General features: G+C 44.6%; 3 protein-coding genes across 5 annotated transcripts; 2 read left to right on the forward strand and 1 right to left on the reverse strand.

Annotated features, from left to right (window-relative positions):
* On the forward strand, nt 1-3,850 carry echdc1 (enoyl CoA hydratase domain containing 1). 3 transcript variants are annotated; one of them, XM_053432493.1, is made up of 8 exons: nt 1-75; nt 199-381; nt 817-888; nt 1,683-1,858; nt 1,944-2,086; nt 2,825-2,877; nt 3,029-3,109; nt 3,221-3,850. In XM_053432493.1, the coding sequence occupies exons 3-8, from the start codon at nt 824-826 to the stop codon at nt 3,636-3,638; spliced, it is 936 nt and encodes a 311-aa protein (XP_053288468.1). In that variant the 5' UTR covers nt 1-75; nt 199-381; nt 817-823; the 3' UTR covers nt 3,639-3,850. The 3 variants fall into 3 exon arrangements, with proteins under 3 accessions (XP_053288468.1, XP_053288470.1, XP_053288469.1); XM_053432495.1 differs by having other exon boundaries at nt 199-318; XM_053432494.1 differs by having other exon boundaries at nt 27-75; nt 270-381.
* Nucleotides 3,851-5,910: 2,060 nt separating this feature from the next.
* LOC128449029 (E3 ubiquitin-protein ligase rnf146) lies at nt 5,911-10,120 on the reverse strand. Its single transcript, XM_053431988.1, has 3 exons — nt 9,945-10,120; nt 9,263-9,325; nt 5,911-8,642 (listed from the first exon to the last, which is right to left on the reverse strand). The coding sequence occupies exon 3, from the start codon at nt 8,628-8,630 to the stop codon at nt 7,476-7,478; it is 1,155 nt and encodes a 384-aa protein (XP_053287963.1). The 5' UTR covers nt 8,631-8,642; nt 9,263-9,325; nt 9,945-10,120; the 3' UTR covers nt 5,911-7,475.
* A 19-nt stretch (nt 10,121-10,139) lies between these two features.
* mdh2 (malate dehydrogenase 2, NAD (mitochondrial)) lies at nt 10,140-11,708 on the forward strand. Its single transcript, XM_053431989.1, has one exon. It carries the CDS (start codon nt 10,279-10,281, stop codon nt 11,290-11,292), a length of 1,014 nt encoding a protein of 337 aa, XP_053287964.1. The 5' UTR covers nt 10,140-10,278; the 3' UTR covers nt 11,293-11,708.
* The last annotated feature ends 211 nt before the right edge of the window (nt 11,709-11,919 follow it).

The raw sequence follows: 11,919 nt of genomic DNA on the forward strand, positions 1-11,919 counted from the left end.
CAAAGAGCTCTAGTTTCCAGGGGGACGCATTACCTTGTAACACACAGGTCTCCCGTGATCTCCTTTCTTATGAAGGTTAGTTCCGGCATAAGTTCCGGTGTGTTGTTGATCAAATGTTTTGTAATCGTTACTTTAGTGATATTTCCTGTTTTATGAAGCTCCTTCGTGTTCAGTAAAAGTCTGTTTACGAAATTTCAGGTCCAGAACAACTGGAATTATTCAAAACGTTGACGCTTCAAACACCTGGAGACATGATGTTCGATGTGTAGTGTTACAGTAAATATCAGACTGGGCCTGAACTGTGAAGGAGGTTCTGTGGTAAGCGAGAGAACTTCCGGTTTACTTCTCTGCCTTCACGTCACTGGGTCACTTGTTCAGGAGGTAAATCACCATGGTAACTCATGCTGCGCCTTAATTACCAGTACACTGTTAAATATGTCCCACGATTAGAGACCAACATATCAGACTGATGAATTGATGTTTTCTCTAATGTGGCAGTCAACGCTGCTCTCATCCACTTTATTTTTTTACTGTGGCCTCTCTAAAGGTTCCCCTTCATTAGCTGTCAAGCTTCTTGTTTATTTGTTCATCATGAGTTTAAGCCCCAAACACCCACTCTGCTGTTCTTAATAACTGTAACTGATATCGTCAGATCCCTTTCCTACTAGGAGTATATCTGTCCCCGGCCTCATGAAGGTCATGTGATTCGTAACCTTGCTCCTTGTTTTCAAACTTCTTTTCCCCACCGCCCTTTTTTTATGAAGTGATATGTCTGAGGTCATTTCTCTCATGTTTTTCCACATGCTCCCCACGCAGCAGCAGGATGACTCTCTGGGCTCTGAGGCAACAACTTCTGAGAAGCAGCAGTAGCTGTGCAGCCTGGGGCAGGTAAATAAGTTAATGAAGTAATAAAAACAGGATCACCAAGTGCACAGAGTTGAATGAACAACGTGTTCTCATCGTGCAGTGCTGACACCATGGTGATAGAATGAATTACTAGTTTGATTCTGTTTCATTAATAAAGTTCGGTTGGAATCAGGATTAACTCATCGTAATGTGTTAATGCAAATGGATTTTATCACACCAGCTTCAGGCTCATGTGTTTACTTCAGAGGTAATGGAGTTAATTGAAAGCAGCATCCTCCTGTTTGTGATTGTCAGCAATAACTTTGGGAACATGCCAACAAGTCTGATTGGGAAGTTAATGCATCCACCATTTCTTTACACCACAATTATGCACAGAAGTAAACGTCTAATCCTATAAATAATAACGTTCAAACATTTTTATTGAGAAGCAGCGCCCTCTGCAGCCACACGTGGTGATTATTTTAGTTGGGCTCAGTGTCCAAGCCATTAAGTTGATATTATGTTAAGAATAAAATAAAATCTATGTGTTGACCAGGGCTCTGACTGCATCGTCCCCCTCACTCAGCTGTTGTAACAAATACACCAAACTTCTTGATGTGTAATGTTTCCTCGTTGAGTATTGTAGAGAAATGTTGCTTATTTAAAGTATTTTTAAAAGTTCTACCATTCAGCAATACTTTTCAACTTGCTGGGCCTGATTCAACTCTCAGTCACTTACACACTGCTTCTACTACTTTTGAAGCAGATTTTTTAACATGCTTTCCATGATGACAGACACAACATTCATATGACGTATACACGGTTATTCCTTTAAGGTTATTGCAGAGGCAGAGCAGTGGCTGGGTTTACTCCAACATCCACGGCTATGACCAGCAGGAGGTCAGGGAGAAGCTCCAGGCTTTTCCTGGCGGCTCCATCGATCTGCTCAAGCAGGACTCTGGTGTAGCCGTGCTGACCATCAACCACCCGACCCGCATGAACGCCCTGTCTGGTGAGAAGTTTGTGAGTCTGGTAAATTACAGTGCATCCCCGGTTTGTTGCCTAGCTTACACAGAGCTCTGGCTTCCTCCTCTCAGGCAGTATGATGGTGGAGTTGGAGGAACATGTGAGCCAGCTGGAGAACTGGACAGAAGGGAAAGGCCTCATTGTCCAGGGTGCTGCTGGAACTTTCTGCTCTGGATCAGACCTCAGTGCCGTCAGGGCCATATCTAACCCACAGGTAGGAAAGTGATAGACACACATCACAGCATCTCCCCTCCTGCGTATTTATATGCCACAGTTAGTCTTATCTTATTAGACAGTATCTTAATTTGATGATGAACACAGTCTATATTGCATTGTGTATTGTTATGGTGCCTCTGTTTTGATCTCATTTCAGGGTTTGAGCTCTATCTTAAAAAGTGTAAAATATCTAAAATGGGGTTAGGGTTGGGTTGTGCTCCTACTTTTTTGTGCTTCTGTGTTAAATAGAATTTCCCTACCTTGGGATCAATAAAGGTACATTGTATCTCTTCTCTTCTCTTCTCTTCTCTTCTCTTCTCTTCTCTTCTCTTCTCTTCTCTTCTCTTCTCTTCTCTCTCAGTTTGTATTGTGAATTTATTTTCGAAGGATCAACAATGGTCCATCTTATCCATTCTTATCTCATATTATCTCATGTTTGATGAGTCCCTGCCTGAAGTCATCTACAGTACATAACCGTATTCAGTCATAGCGCTACCTAATGGCAACAAGAAGTAGGCCTTATGTCCGGGTCATGCCATTTACTTGAAATGTTCCTGCTCTTGTCTACATGTTATACATGGCAACAAGATGCATGGTTGATGCCGGCTCTTACTCATCTGTGCAGTGTTCGCTGGTAGCTTCAGCACACAGCTGTGTCAACCTGCATCCAACCTGCTCCCCCAACATGCAGGGGGGGGTGCATGGGCCCGTTCTTATCTTATCTTCTGTCTCGTAGGATGGGATGAAGATGTGTATGTTCATGCAGAATGCTCTTACAAGGCTGCTCAGGTAAAGGCTCTTGTTTTCTTCTGTTGTGTACTGGTCTAATTAATTAATTAATTCATCAATTAATTAACAAAAGCAGCAGCTTCCAGTGTGGAGTATGTCTGTTATGTGATCTGCTGCTCAGCCTGGTGACGGAACAGTTTTCTCAGTGCAGGCTGCCTCTGATGTCTGCTGCTCTGGTGGAGGGGAGAGCGCTGGGAGGAGGCGCAGAGTTCACCACTGCCTGTGATTTCAGGTAATGATCTCCACACAAGTGAATAAAAAACACTTTAAAATGTGTTTAAATCTTAACTTTCCATACAAAGAATGCAAATGATTCAAATTAATTTATCTTTAATCACTCAAGGTTAATGGCATCTGGAAGCGTCATCCAGTTTGTCCATAAACACATGGGACTGGTCCCGGGCTGGGGCGGCGCCGCGCGACTGGTCCACATTGTTGGAAGCCAGAATGCCCTAAAGCTGCTTGGTGGTGCCCTGAAAGTGGACCCAGCACTTGGACTGCAGATCGGACTGGCAGATGGAGTCCTGGAGGACCCCCGGGCCGAGGAGGGGGCAGGGACTCCTCTCCAGCAGACCGAGAGGTGGCTCAGTAGTTATGTAAAAGGACCTGCTGCTGTGATTCAGGCTGTGAAGAAGGTGGTGCTGTCGGGGAGAGAGCTCCCTCTGTCCGAGGCTCTGAGGGCTGAGAAGGACGTATTTGGGACAGTGTGGGGGGGCCCGGCGAACCTGCAGGCGCTGGCCAGCAAATCCAAACACAAATGAATTGGCCAAAGTGTTCCCTCTGTATATTTACAGAATCTCAGAAGAGCAGATCTAACAGAGACATTGTAAAGATAAAGAACTGGACCTGCCTCTCTGGAGAGAGACTGCATTGACATGACTGAGCTGAGTGTGAAGGTAGAAACAGATAATAATGATTTGTCTTCGTTGGCCAGTTGAAAAAGGGAAATAAAATAAAATTTAAATTACCTTCATTACTGCCTCTGTTGTCGATGGGACTGCTTATTATGACAAATGACAGGGCAGGAGCTGAGACGCGAGTGTATTTGATCAGTTACTGTGCTCCTCAGAAGGTCAAATTTCCTGGGTCGTGAAGTTGTTGTTTCGACTTCAGTGTGTTCATATGTTATAAACGTGGAAAAACAATGGACGCTGTAAACTAAATGTGTTGTATTTACGTGTGTAGAGCATTTAAACAACACCCTGAAACCTCTTTCCACATAAACATAATATGAAGAGCAAAGAAAAAGAATCAGGTTTGACAGGTATATACATAATTTATATATGCATGTTTCATCAAAATAAGATAAGATAGACTTTATTGTCCCAGTGAAAATGTTGACTCGGACATCAGTGTCCCTCGCACATCTACAAAGAGCAAGGATAGATAAAGTGGTATATATATAACCACTGTATGCTGTGTGTTTCTAACTGTCTACAATACTGTAGGTTTCAAATAATTTAAGATACGAATAAAATCTTGTTTCTTTGATTCTGCATAGACTGATGCTATATAAGGACTTATTTGGTTTAGATTTGACCCCTAAATGAACTTATGTCTAACAACAATATGCCGACTCCTCCCATGGCTGTAATCTAATGTAGAGCGTTGTGATGCATGAAAAGAAGGACCTACAGTGAAGGACATTCCCCATCCTCTAAATCCTCTCTGTCCCCATCAGTTGAGCTGCCTCACCTCCAGCCCCACTGAGAAATATGATCCTGGCAATGATTAGATCATGCCAGGCTGAGCCGGACTGAAGCAGACGGAGAGCAGCGGCAGCAGATAAATACTGCAGATACTGACGAGGCATAACAAGCATGAGGCAGCAGCTTCGTTCTGCAGGATGAAGAGTAAAACTGCTGCACTTATGTTTACTTTAGTTGTAGGTCAGAGCATTACTCAGACGATTGTCTACATGGTGGATCTCATCTATTCTTTGACAAATACCTAAACATAGGGCAAAAATAAAACTTTATTCTTTGCAAGGTGTAGCAATAATGTGTGGATTATTTTCCATTACAGCAAATGAGGCACTGCAGAAGCACTAACATGTCCAGACAGAGGTGACACGAACAGGACATCTCTGTATAGAGCGGCAGGCCTTTACATCCTGTTCCCCCTCCAGAGGTCATGTTTCCTGGCAAGACGTCCAGCTGGAGAGCTAATGGCTGCTGTGGTCTGAATACTAAACCCGTACAAGGTGAGGGAGGGAGAGGCAAGAACTGGCACCATTATGATATAAACACTCATAAAGTCTCCAACGAACAGAGATGAGGCTGTGAGGGCTTCTTCCTTGTCACGTTATATTCATCGTGTTTTTCCGCTCTTAGGGAAAACACAAGATCTTCTTGTCCATGTGTCATGTGCTTTTGTATTTGATGTAATTATATATGATATACTTAGTGTTGAGGATTTTTTTTACCATCCTCACACAATACTGTACTGTACATGCCACTTTATATATTATGTATATTGTATATTACATTATATCTGTGCAGGATAATAGTGCCAGTCTAAATTCCACATACTCCCTTCTCTCTCTAAGCAGTACCAAAGGTCAGGTTATAGATAAAGGACCAACTAAGAGTCCATTGTAGTGTCTACGCTCAGGGACTTTCATATCTAACTCAGATGTACCAGACAGAGACACCATCTCTAACTCTTTGGCGTATTTCACCAGTAGCAAGACGTCAGGACACAATGTGATTTAGGAATGCATAATTTGACTTAACTGTAACACCTACATGTAACGTAGAGAGTGACAGCAATTCTAGCCATTCATGGATGTGCTGTTAGAATGGGTGACTCAAGTAGAGGGGGATACTGGGATGCTGTGGGAGATATCTTTGGACTTAGGGGTGGCAATTGCTCATGTAACTCTTTCATTGTTTAAAAAAAAAAAAAAAAAAATATTACCTTCGACAGTCCTGCCTATGTAGCACCTAAAACATATATTCTTAGATCAAACTAAACTGACTTGCAGCCTGTAACACAGAACAAAAACACAGAGACAAAAGGCACAGCCATATCTTTTAAGGATGATGAAATGATACAATTTATTCTTAAATTACAAACCAGGTAACAAAAAACAAGTTGCCACGCAAAGAACTGTTACACAAACTTTATTTCTCAGGGTGAAAAGTCTAATAGCTGATGATGTAAGCATGTAAGAAATATAAAAATAACATAACCGGAAATTTCTGCCAGACGGCAAAGAGCCACAGCATGTTTTTGTTCTCCTAATTGCCTCAGATGTCATACGTAAAAGAATTTACAACCGTAACGAATTTTTTTTCAAAAACATTTACTCAATTGAACTGAACCCCAAAAATATGAATTTTCAACATCCTGCGGACCAGTAGTGTTTAAATAACTCTCTCTCCAAACATGCACAAATCACAAAACTTTAGAGACACCAATTGAGAAGACTTTTAGTCAGGGACCATGAGAATACTAATGAGGTCCAGAGCTTCTTAAAGAAAAACACTGATACTTCACATTGAAATGTCAATTATTTAAAGCTGGGGTAAGTTATAATTAATTTGATATGTACATCTATTATGCACATTCAGTTAAAACAGGGGGCATCATCTCTACAGATTTTAGACTTTCACAAAGCTGCCGATGAATTGACATTAAGGAAGAACCAGGTGCAGCCAGCCATACATTACCTCTGAGATACATTACTATGTTGTAAAAACGTAGCTTAAGAGCATCATTATGCACTGTACTTCTGTTTCCTTTCTTCACCTTTAACCACCAAACCACAATCTGCTCTGAAATGACAAACTTTGTTAATAGTTGAGAACTTAGAGGAAACAAACCTCATAATCAGTTCAATCTGAAGTAAGGAAGTTATTGAGGCAGAGGTTGGGAACGATTCATTAAGGATTAACTTCTTTCGGAGACTAGTCAGATGACCTTGAGCTCCAACCAGCCTGCCTCTGTGTGCTATGTTAGCGGAGAGAGTTAAAAGTGTTTATGATTAAGAATGCAGCCGTTCACGACAATGTAAAATTACACAGCTCCATTTCCATGAGTAACATCCCCCATTTATACCTTCTTTCACTGCACGTCACAGATCAGGGTGGGACTCTCACAGGCCTTCTGGGTGACAGATCATATATTTAAACACAACATTATCTAGGTTGTTGCATTACTTTCATCTTTATATTTCCACTTGTCTGCGATGTAAGATGAACACACCTGATATGCCTACATCCAGATGGTTTAAAGTGAGCAACCTGATGGCAGTTGAACACCGCAGTTCAAAACAACATGCTGTATTCATCTGCATGTTTACCAAGCTGTAGCTCATGTCTCAGTCCAATGATCAGTGTTTGAAAGTGAAACCCAACATGGCTTCTACTGGCTGGGTAAACATGAGATGAGATTTACAAACAACTCATACAGATTGATTCAGATTATTGTGAGCCAAAATATTTGCCTGCGAATATTGAGTTGTTTACTTAAAACCATGATCTTGTTTGTTTTTGAAAGAGTACATTTCCTACCCACATCCAATCTGTGACTGAGTGAAGGATGACATAAAGCCAGGAATAAATTAGTGGAATGGAAAAGTTACAGTGAAGACTTCACACCTCAGTCACTGTACACTGGCCATCAGGCATTCTGGACCTGCCATTGCTACTGGACGAGAGAGAGGAAGACTCTGCGCCCGGAGGGGCTCTGTCCTCTGGATTCAGTCTTTGCCTCTGCGGCCTCTCCTCCCGGGGCTCTGCACGCTCTCCATCTCCCCCTTCCTCTTCTTCATCCTCCTCTTCCTCATCATCGCTCCAGTCTCCGGAGCCAGACTCGTCCACAGATGTGAGAGGATCAGAGGACCTGGAGGGTGAGGCCTCCTCCTCCTCATCTTCCTCCTCTCCTTCCCCAGGTGCAGGCCGCTCGTGAGAGGATGTAGGCCTGGGACTGATTTGCAGCTGGGAGAGGGCATCCTCAACAGAAGGGCTAGTGCTGGTGCCAGGCTGACCTCCAAGGGAGGTAGGAGGTCTGGCTGGGGCTGGAGGGGCAGTTAAAGTAGAGGAGATACCTGTAACTGGCTGTTGTGCACCTGCTACTGTGGTATCAGCCCCATCAGCAGAGTTTTCTCGACCTGCTGCCCCAAGGGCTCCTGTAACACCTTCAGTGTCAAAACGCAGTCCAGCCACACCCTTTTTGGGGATATCCAAAACGTCCCTCTTCATCTTCCGTCTACGACCATGCTCGTTGCGCCTGTACTGCACCATGTTCTCCAAGTCAGCTACATACAAAAAACCAGCAATGAGCATTTCAGCTGTTTTCTTGCCCTTGGAGAAAGCGTCCTCCAGCTCGCGGCTGGTTCGCTCGTCATACTGCCACCAACCGTTACGGCCCTCATAATACCAGGCGTGATCGCTGGCTGTGCCACCTCGACCTCCCGCCGATGCTTTCAGCTCCTCAGGAGAGAGCAGTGTAGGCCGCTCCAGGAAGTCATCAGGTACTTCCTGTCTGCAGAGAGCGCAGCGTTTGCTCTGCCAGGATGCTCCCTTCACACACAGGAAACAGAAGACATGATGGCATGGCAGCTGGACAGGGTGGACGCAGCTCTGCAGACAGATGGCACACTCCGGTACAGGCAGGGCTGGGGATGAAGTGCTGGAGCCAGAGCAAGAGGAATCTGCGCTGTTACCGCTTCCACCACCACTGTTGCTGCCTTTCTTACTGGATGGAAGCGAGCTCACAGAGTGGTCTACCTCCCCACAGCTAGCCATCCTTAGCAAGTACTGAGGAAAGGGCACAATGTTACATTATGATTATTGTTGGCATGCTTGAACAATTATTATATTCCAATGAGCATTATTCATGAAATACTTTTCAAGATTATTATTATCGTGGTGGTAGTTTTGTTATGACCTCTAAAGAAGCTCCGTCTTAACTCGACACTTATCAAGTTTACATTTCATTGTTATACTTGAACAGGTAAGATCCTGGCTTATAGTAACACATTATACCTCCCTCATCAGATCCTAGGATCTTACATTTTATGCCAGATTCTTATTCTGGACTGCGCAGATCATAGTTTACAGTCCCTGAATGAATTGCTTGATAAAATAAGGCTGCCTGACACTATAGCTTCTTTTAAGTCTCTGCTACGCACATTTTTTTCCCAGGCTACATATTCCTGTTTTTTTTTCCCCATTTGTTCTTTGTGTAGTACTTTGTGTTTAACCATTTATATACTGGTTGTGCATCACTTTGTACTTTGTGTTGAAATTAACTCGATACTAAGGCTATAATCATATCTTTATTTTGTTGTTGAAATTAAAGTATTCTTCCAGCTGATGTTATGATCACATTTAACTCACATTTGAGACAAACAAAGATGATGCTACTTGATACTTACTGAAAGTCGCCTTAGTGCTGATGTATCATTAGGAGAGCTACTGGTGAACCTCCAAACTCGACACTGTCAAAAGACAAGAGGAAAATACAGTTGTTTACAGTCTGTCCGTGATTAAAGAACATTTGTGAAAGCACACATCAACTTATCCCTTATGTAAACATTAATGACGAACAACCCGTTCTCATCATGTGACAGTTAGCACTCTAAGCCCGATGTTAAAACGGATTAGCTTCATGTTAGCAGCAACTGAGACACAAGGTGGTATTCAAGTGTGTGGAACAAAGGGCTGCTCTGTTTACTGACCACAGCTAACTGTAAGTAGGGGCTAACACATCAGGCCTAATGACAGGGCTAGTGATGGACGCCGCTAACGGTGCTGAGGTGAAGTCAACAGCTAACGAGCAGATCCTCACACTACGGGTGACAGTTACTTGTGTGGCTAAGGTTAGCTAGCTGCTTAAAAACACAAAACAAGCCGTTTGTCGTTGGCGTTACAAATACAAGCCCCAGTCACAGAGCACAGAGGGGGGATTCTCCACCACAACAATGAGACCTGTTGTAGCTGACGCTAGCTAGGCTAGGGGTAGCGCTCACTCCAGCAAATAGACGGAGTTCAAATGACGGCGCTGTCGTATTTGAGGATGGCAGCGAGGGGAAAACATCACAAAATGCGGACACGTACCGTGAGGTTTCACCGAGCTGCGCTACTCGACAGCCGCACTCCGTGAGACAAGGGGCTAATCTCCAATGCTAATTCTACCACTTCCACTGTTAGCTGGCTTTTGTTTTCCTCTGCGAGAAAGGAGCTGCGGCAGAAAAAAAACGGTGACGACGTGACGCTGCGCGCTGACGCAGGCGTGACGTAAAACTCGTACGACCTTTATGTTCTACGCATGACAGTTCACGCGTCTTCCTGTTCGCTCGTGGCTAGAGGACGTTGGTGTCACAGAGGAGAGCGGCTCACAGCACCGATTCCCATTTTTCTCCGAAGTCCGTGAAGCAGCAACAGAAACAACATGTTCTCCCGCGCAGTGAGGCCCGCCGCCGGCTTGGCCCGGAGCTTGTCCACCTCGTCTCAGAACAACGCCAAGGTGGCGGTGCTAGGAGCGTCCGGCGGAATAGGCCAGCCGCTGTCCCTGCTGCTCAAGAACAGCCCCCTGGTGAGTCAGCTCTCCCTGTTCGATATCGCCCATACACCCGGGGTGGCCGCCGACCTCAGCCACATCGAGACCCGGGCCCAAGTTACCGGCCACATGGGTCCCGACCAGCTGGATGCCGCCCTGCAGGGCTGCGACGTCGTGGTGATCCCCGCCGGTGTGCCGAGGAAACCCGGCATGACCCGCGATGACCTTTTCAACACCAACGCCACCATCGTAGCCACCTTGGCCGACGCCTGCGCCCGCAACTGCCCCGAGGCCATAGTGTGCATTATCGCCAACCCCGTCAACTCCACCATCCCCATTACATCAGAGATCATGAAGAAATATGGAGTCTACAACCCCAACAAAGTGTTTGGTGTCACCACCCTTGACATTGTCAGAGCCAACGCCTTCGTGGCAGAGCTTAAAGGCCTTGACCCAGCCCGTGTCAATGTACCAGTCATTGGAGGTCACGCAGGAGTGACCATCATCCCCCTGATCTCCCAGTGCACACCCAAGGTGGAGTTCCCTGCTGATCAGCTGGCTGCCCTGACAGCCAGGATCCAGGACGCCGGCACAGAAGTGGTGAAGGCCAAGGCTGGAGCTGGATCTGCCACCCTGTCCATGGCCTATGCAGGTGCCCGCTTCACCTTCTCCGTCCTGGATGCCATGAATGGAAAGGAAGGAGTTGTGGAGTGCGCCTATGTCCGATCCGAGGAGACAGAGTGCAAGTACTTCTCCACGCCTCTCCTCCTGGGGAAGAACGGCATTGAGAAGAACCTTGGGCTGGGCAAGCTGACCGCCTTCGAGGAGAAGCTGGTCGCCGACGCCATGGGCGAGCTGAAGGGTTCAATCAAGAAGGGCGAGGAATTTGTGGCTAACATGAAGTGAACAGGGGGCATTTAGTTAGTCAAGTTTTGTTGAAAACAAACAGCAGCTGTGATCCATAATTTCTGTCTTAACTTAAAAAGGCATCTGGGTAAATCTCATGATCTGTCACAGTGTTTCCTCTTTTTGTTTGTGTTTTAGCAGTAGGATCGTCACCTTGGTCCGCATCCATTGTACTATGTCCCTTACCTTTTGAAACATGACTTTGATTTAGCAACTGAGGTTTGTGTACATACTGTACTGTGGCTTATCTATATTCAACAAAATTCACTATTTTTTCATGTACAGTCTAAAACAGTGGGGATATCTCTGCTGAATGAACTATAGGAGGAAATACTGTCACCATGCCTGCTGACGTGAGTAGATGTTACTGAGCAAAAATATGTACTCCAATAAAACGGTTTCGCTTTAAAGAAGAATTTATCCTTTATTTCTTTATTATTTTGTTACACAAAAATATTTTCGTATGTCTGAAACCAAATGTTTTTACCAAACACTTTATGGAACTGAACAGGTTAATCCAGATTAACGTTATAATCCTTCCTGCCTTGTGTTGAAACTGGTTCATTGACAAACGTTCAAAGCACTGAAATAATTTGCGTGTTCAAAAACTTTAAAGACATTAAGCAT

The sequence above is a fragment of the Pleuronectes platessa genome, chromosome 10 (genome assembly GCF_947347685.1).
Source record: "Pleuronectes platessa chromosome 10, fPlePla1.1, whole genome shotgun sequence".
Lineage (NCBI taxonomy): Eukaryota > Metazoa > Chordata > Actinopteri > Pleuronectiformes > Pleuronectidae > Pleuronectes > Pleuronectes platessa.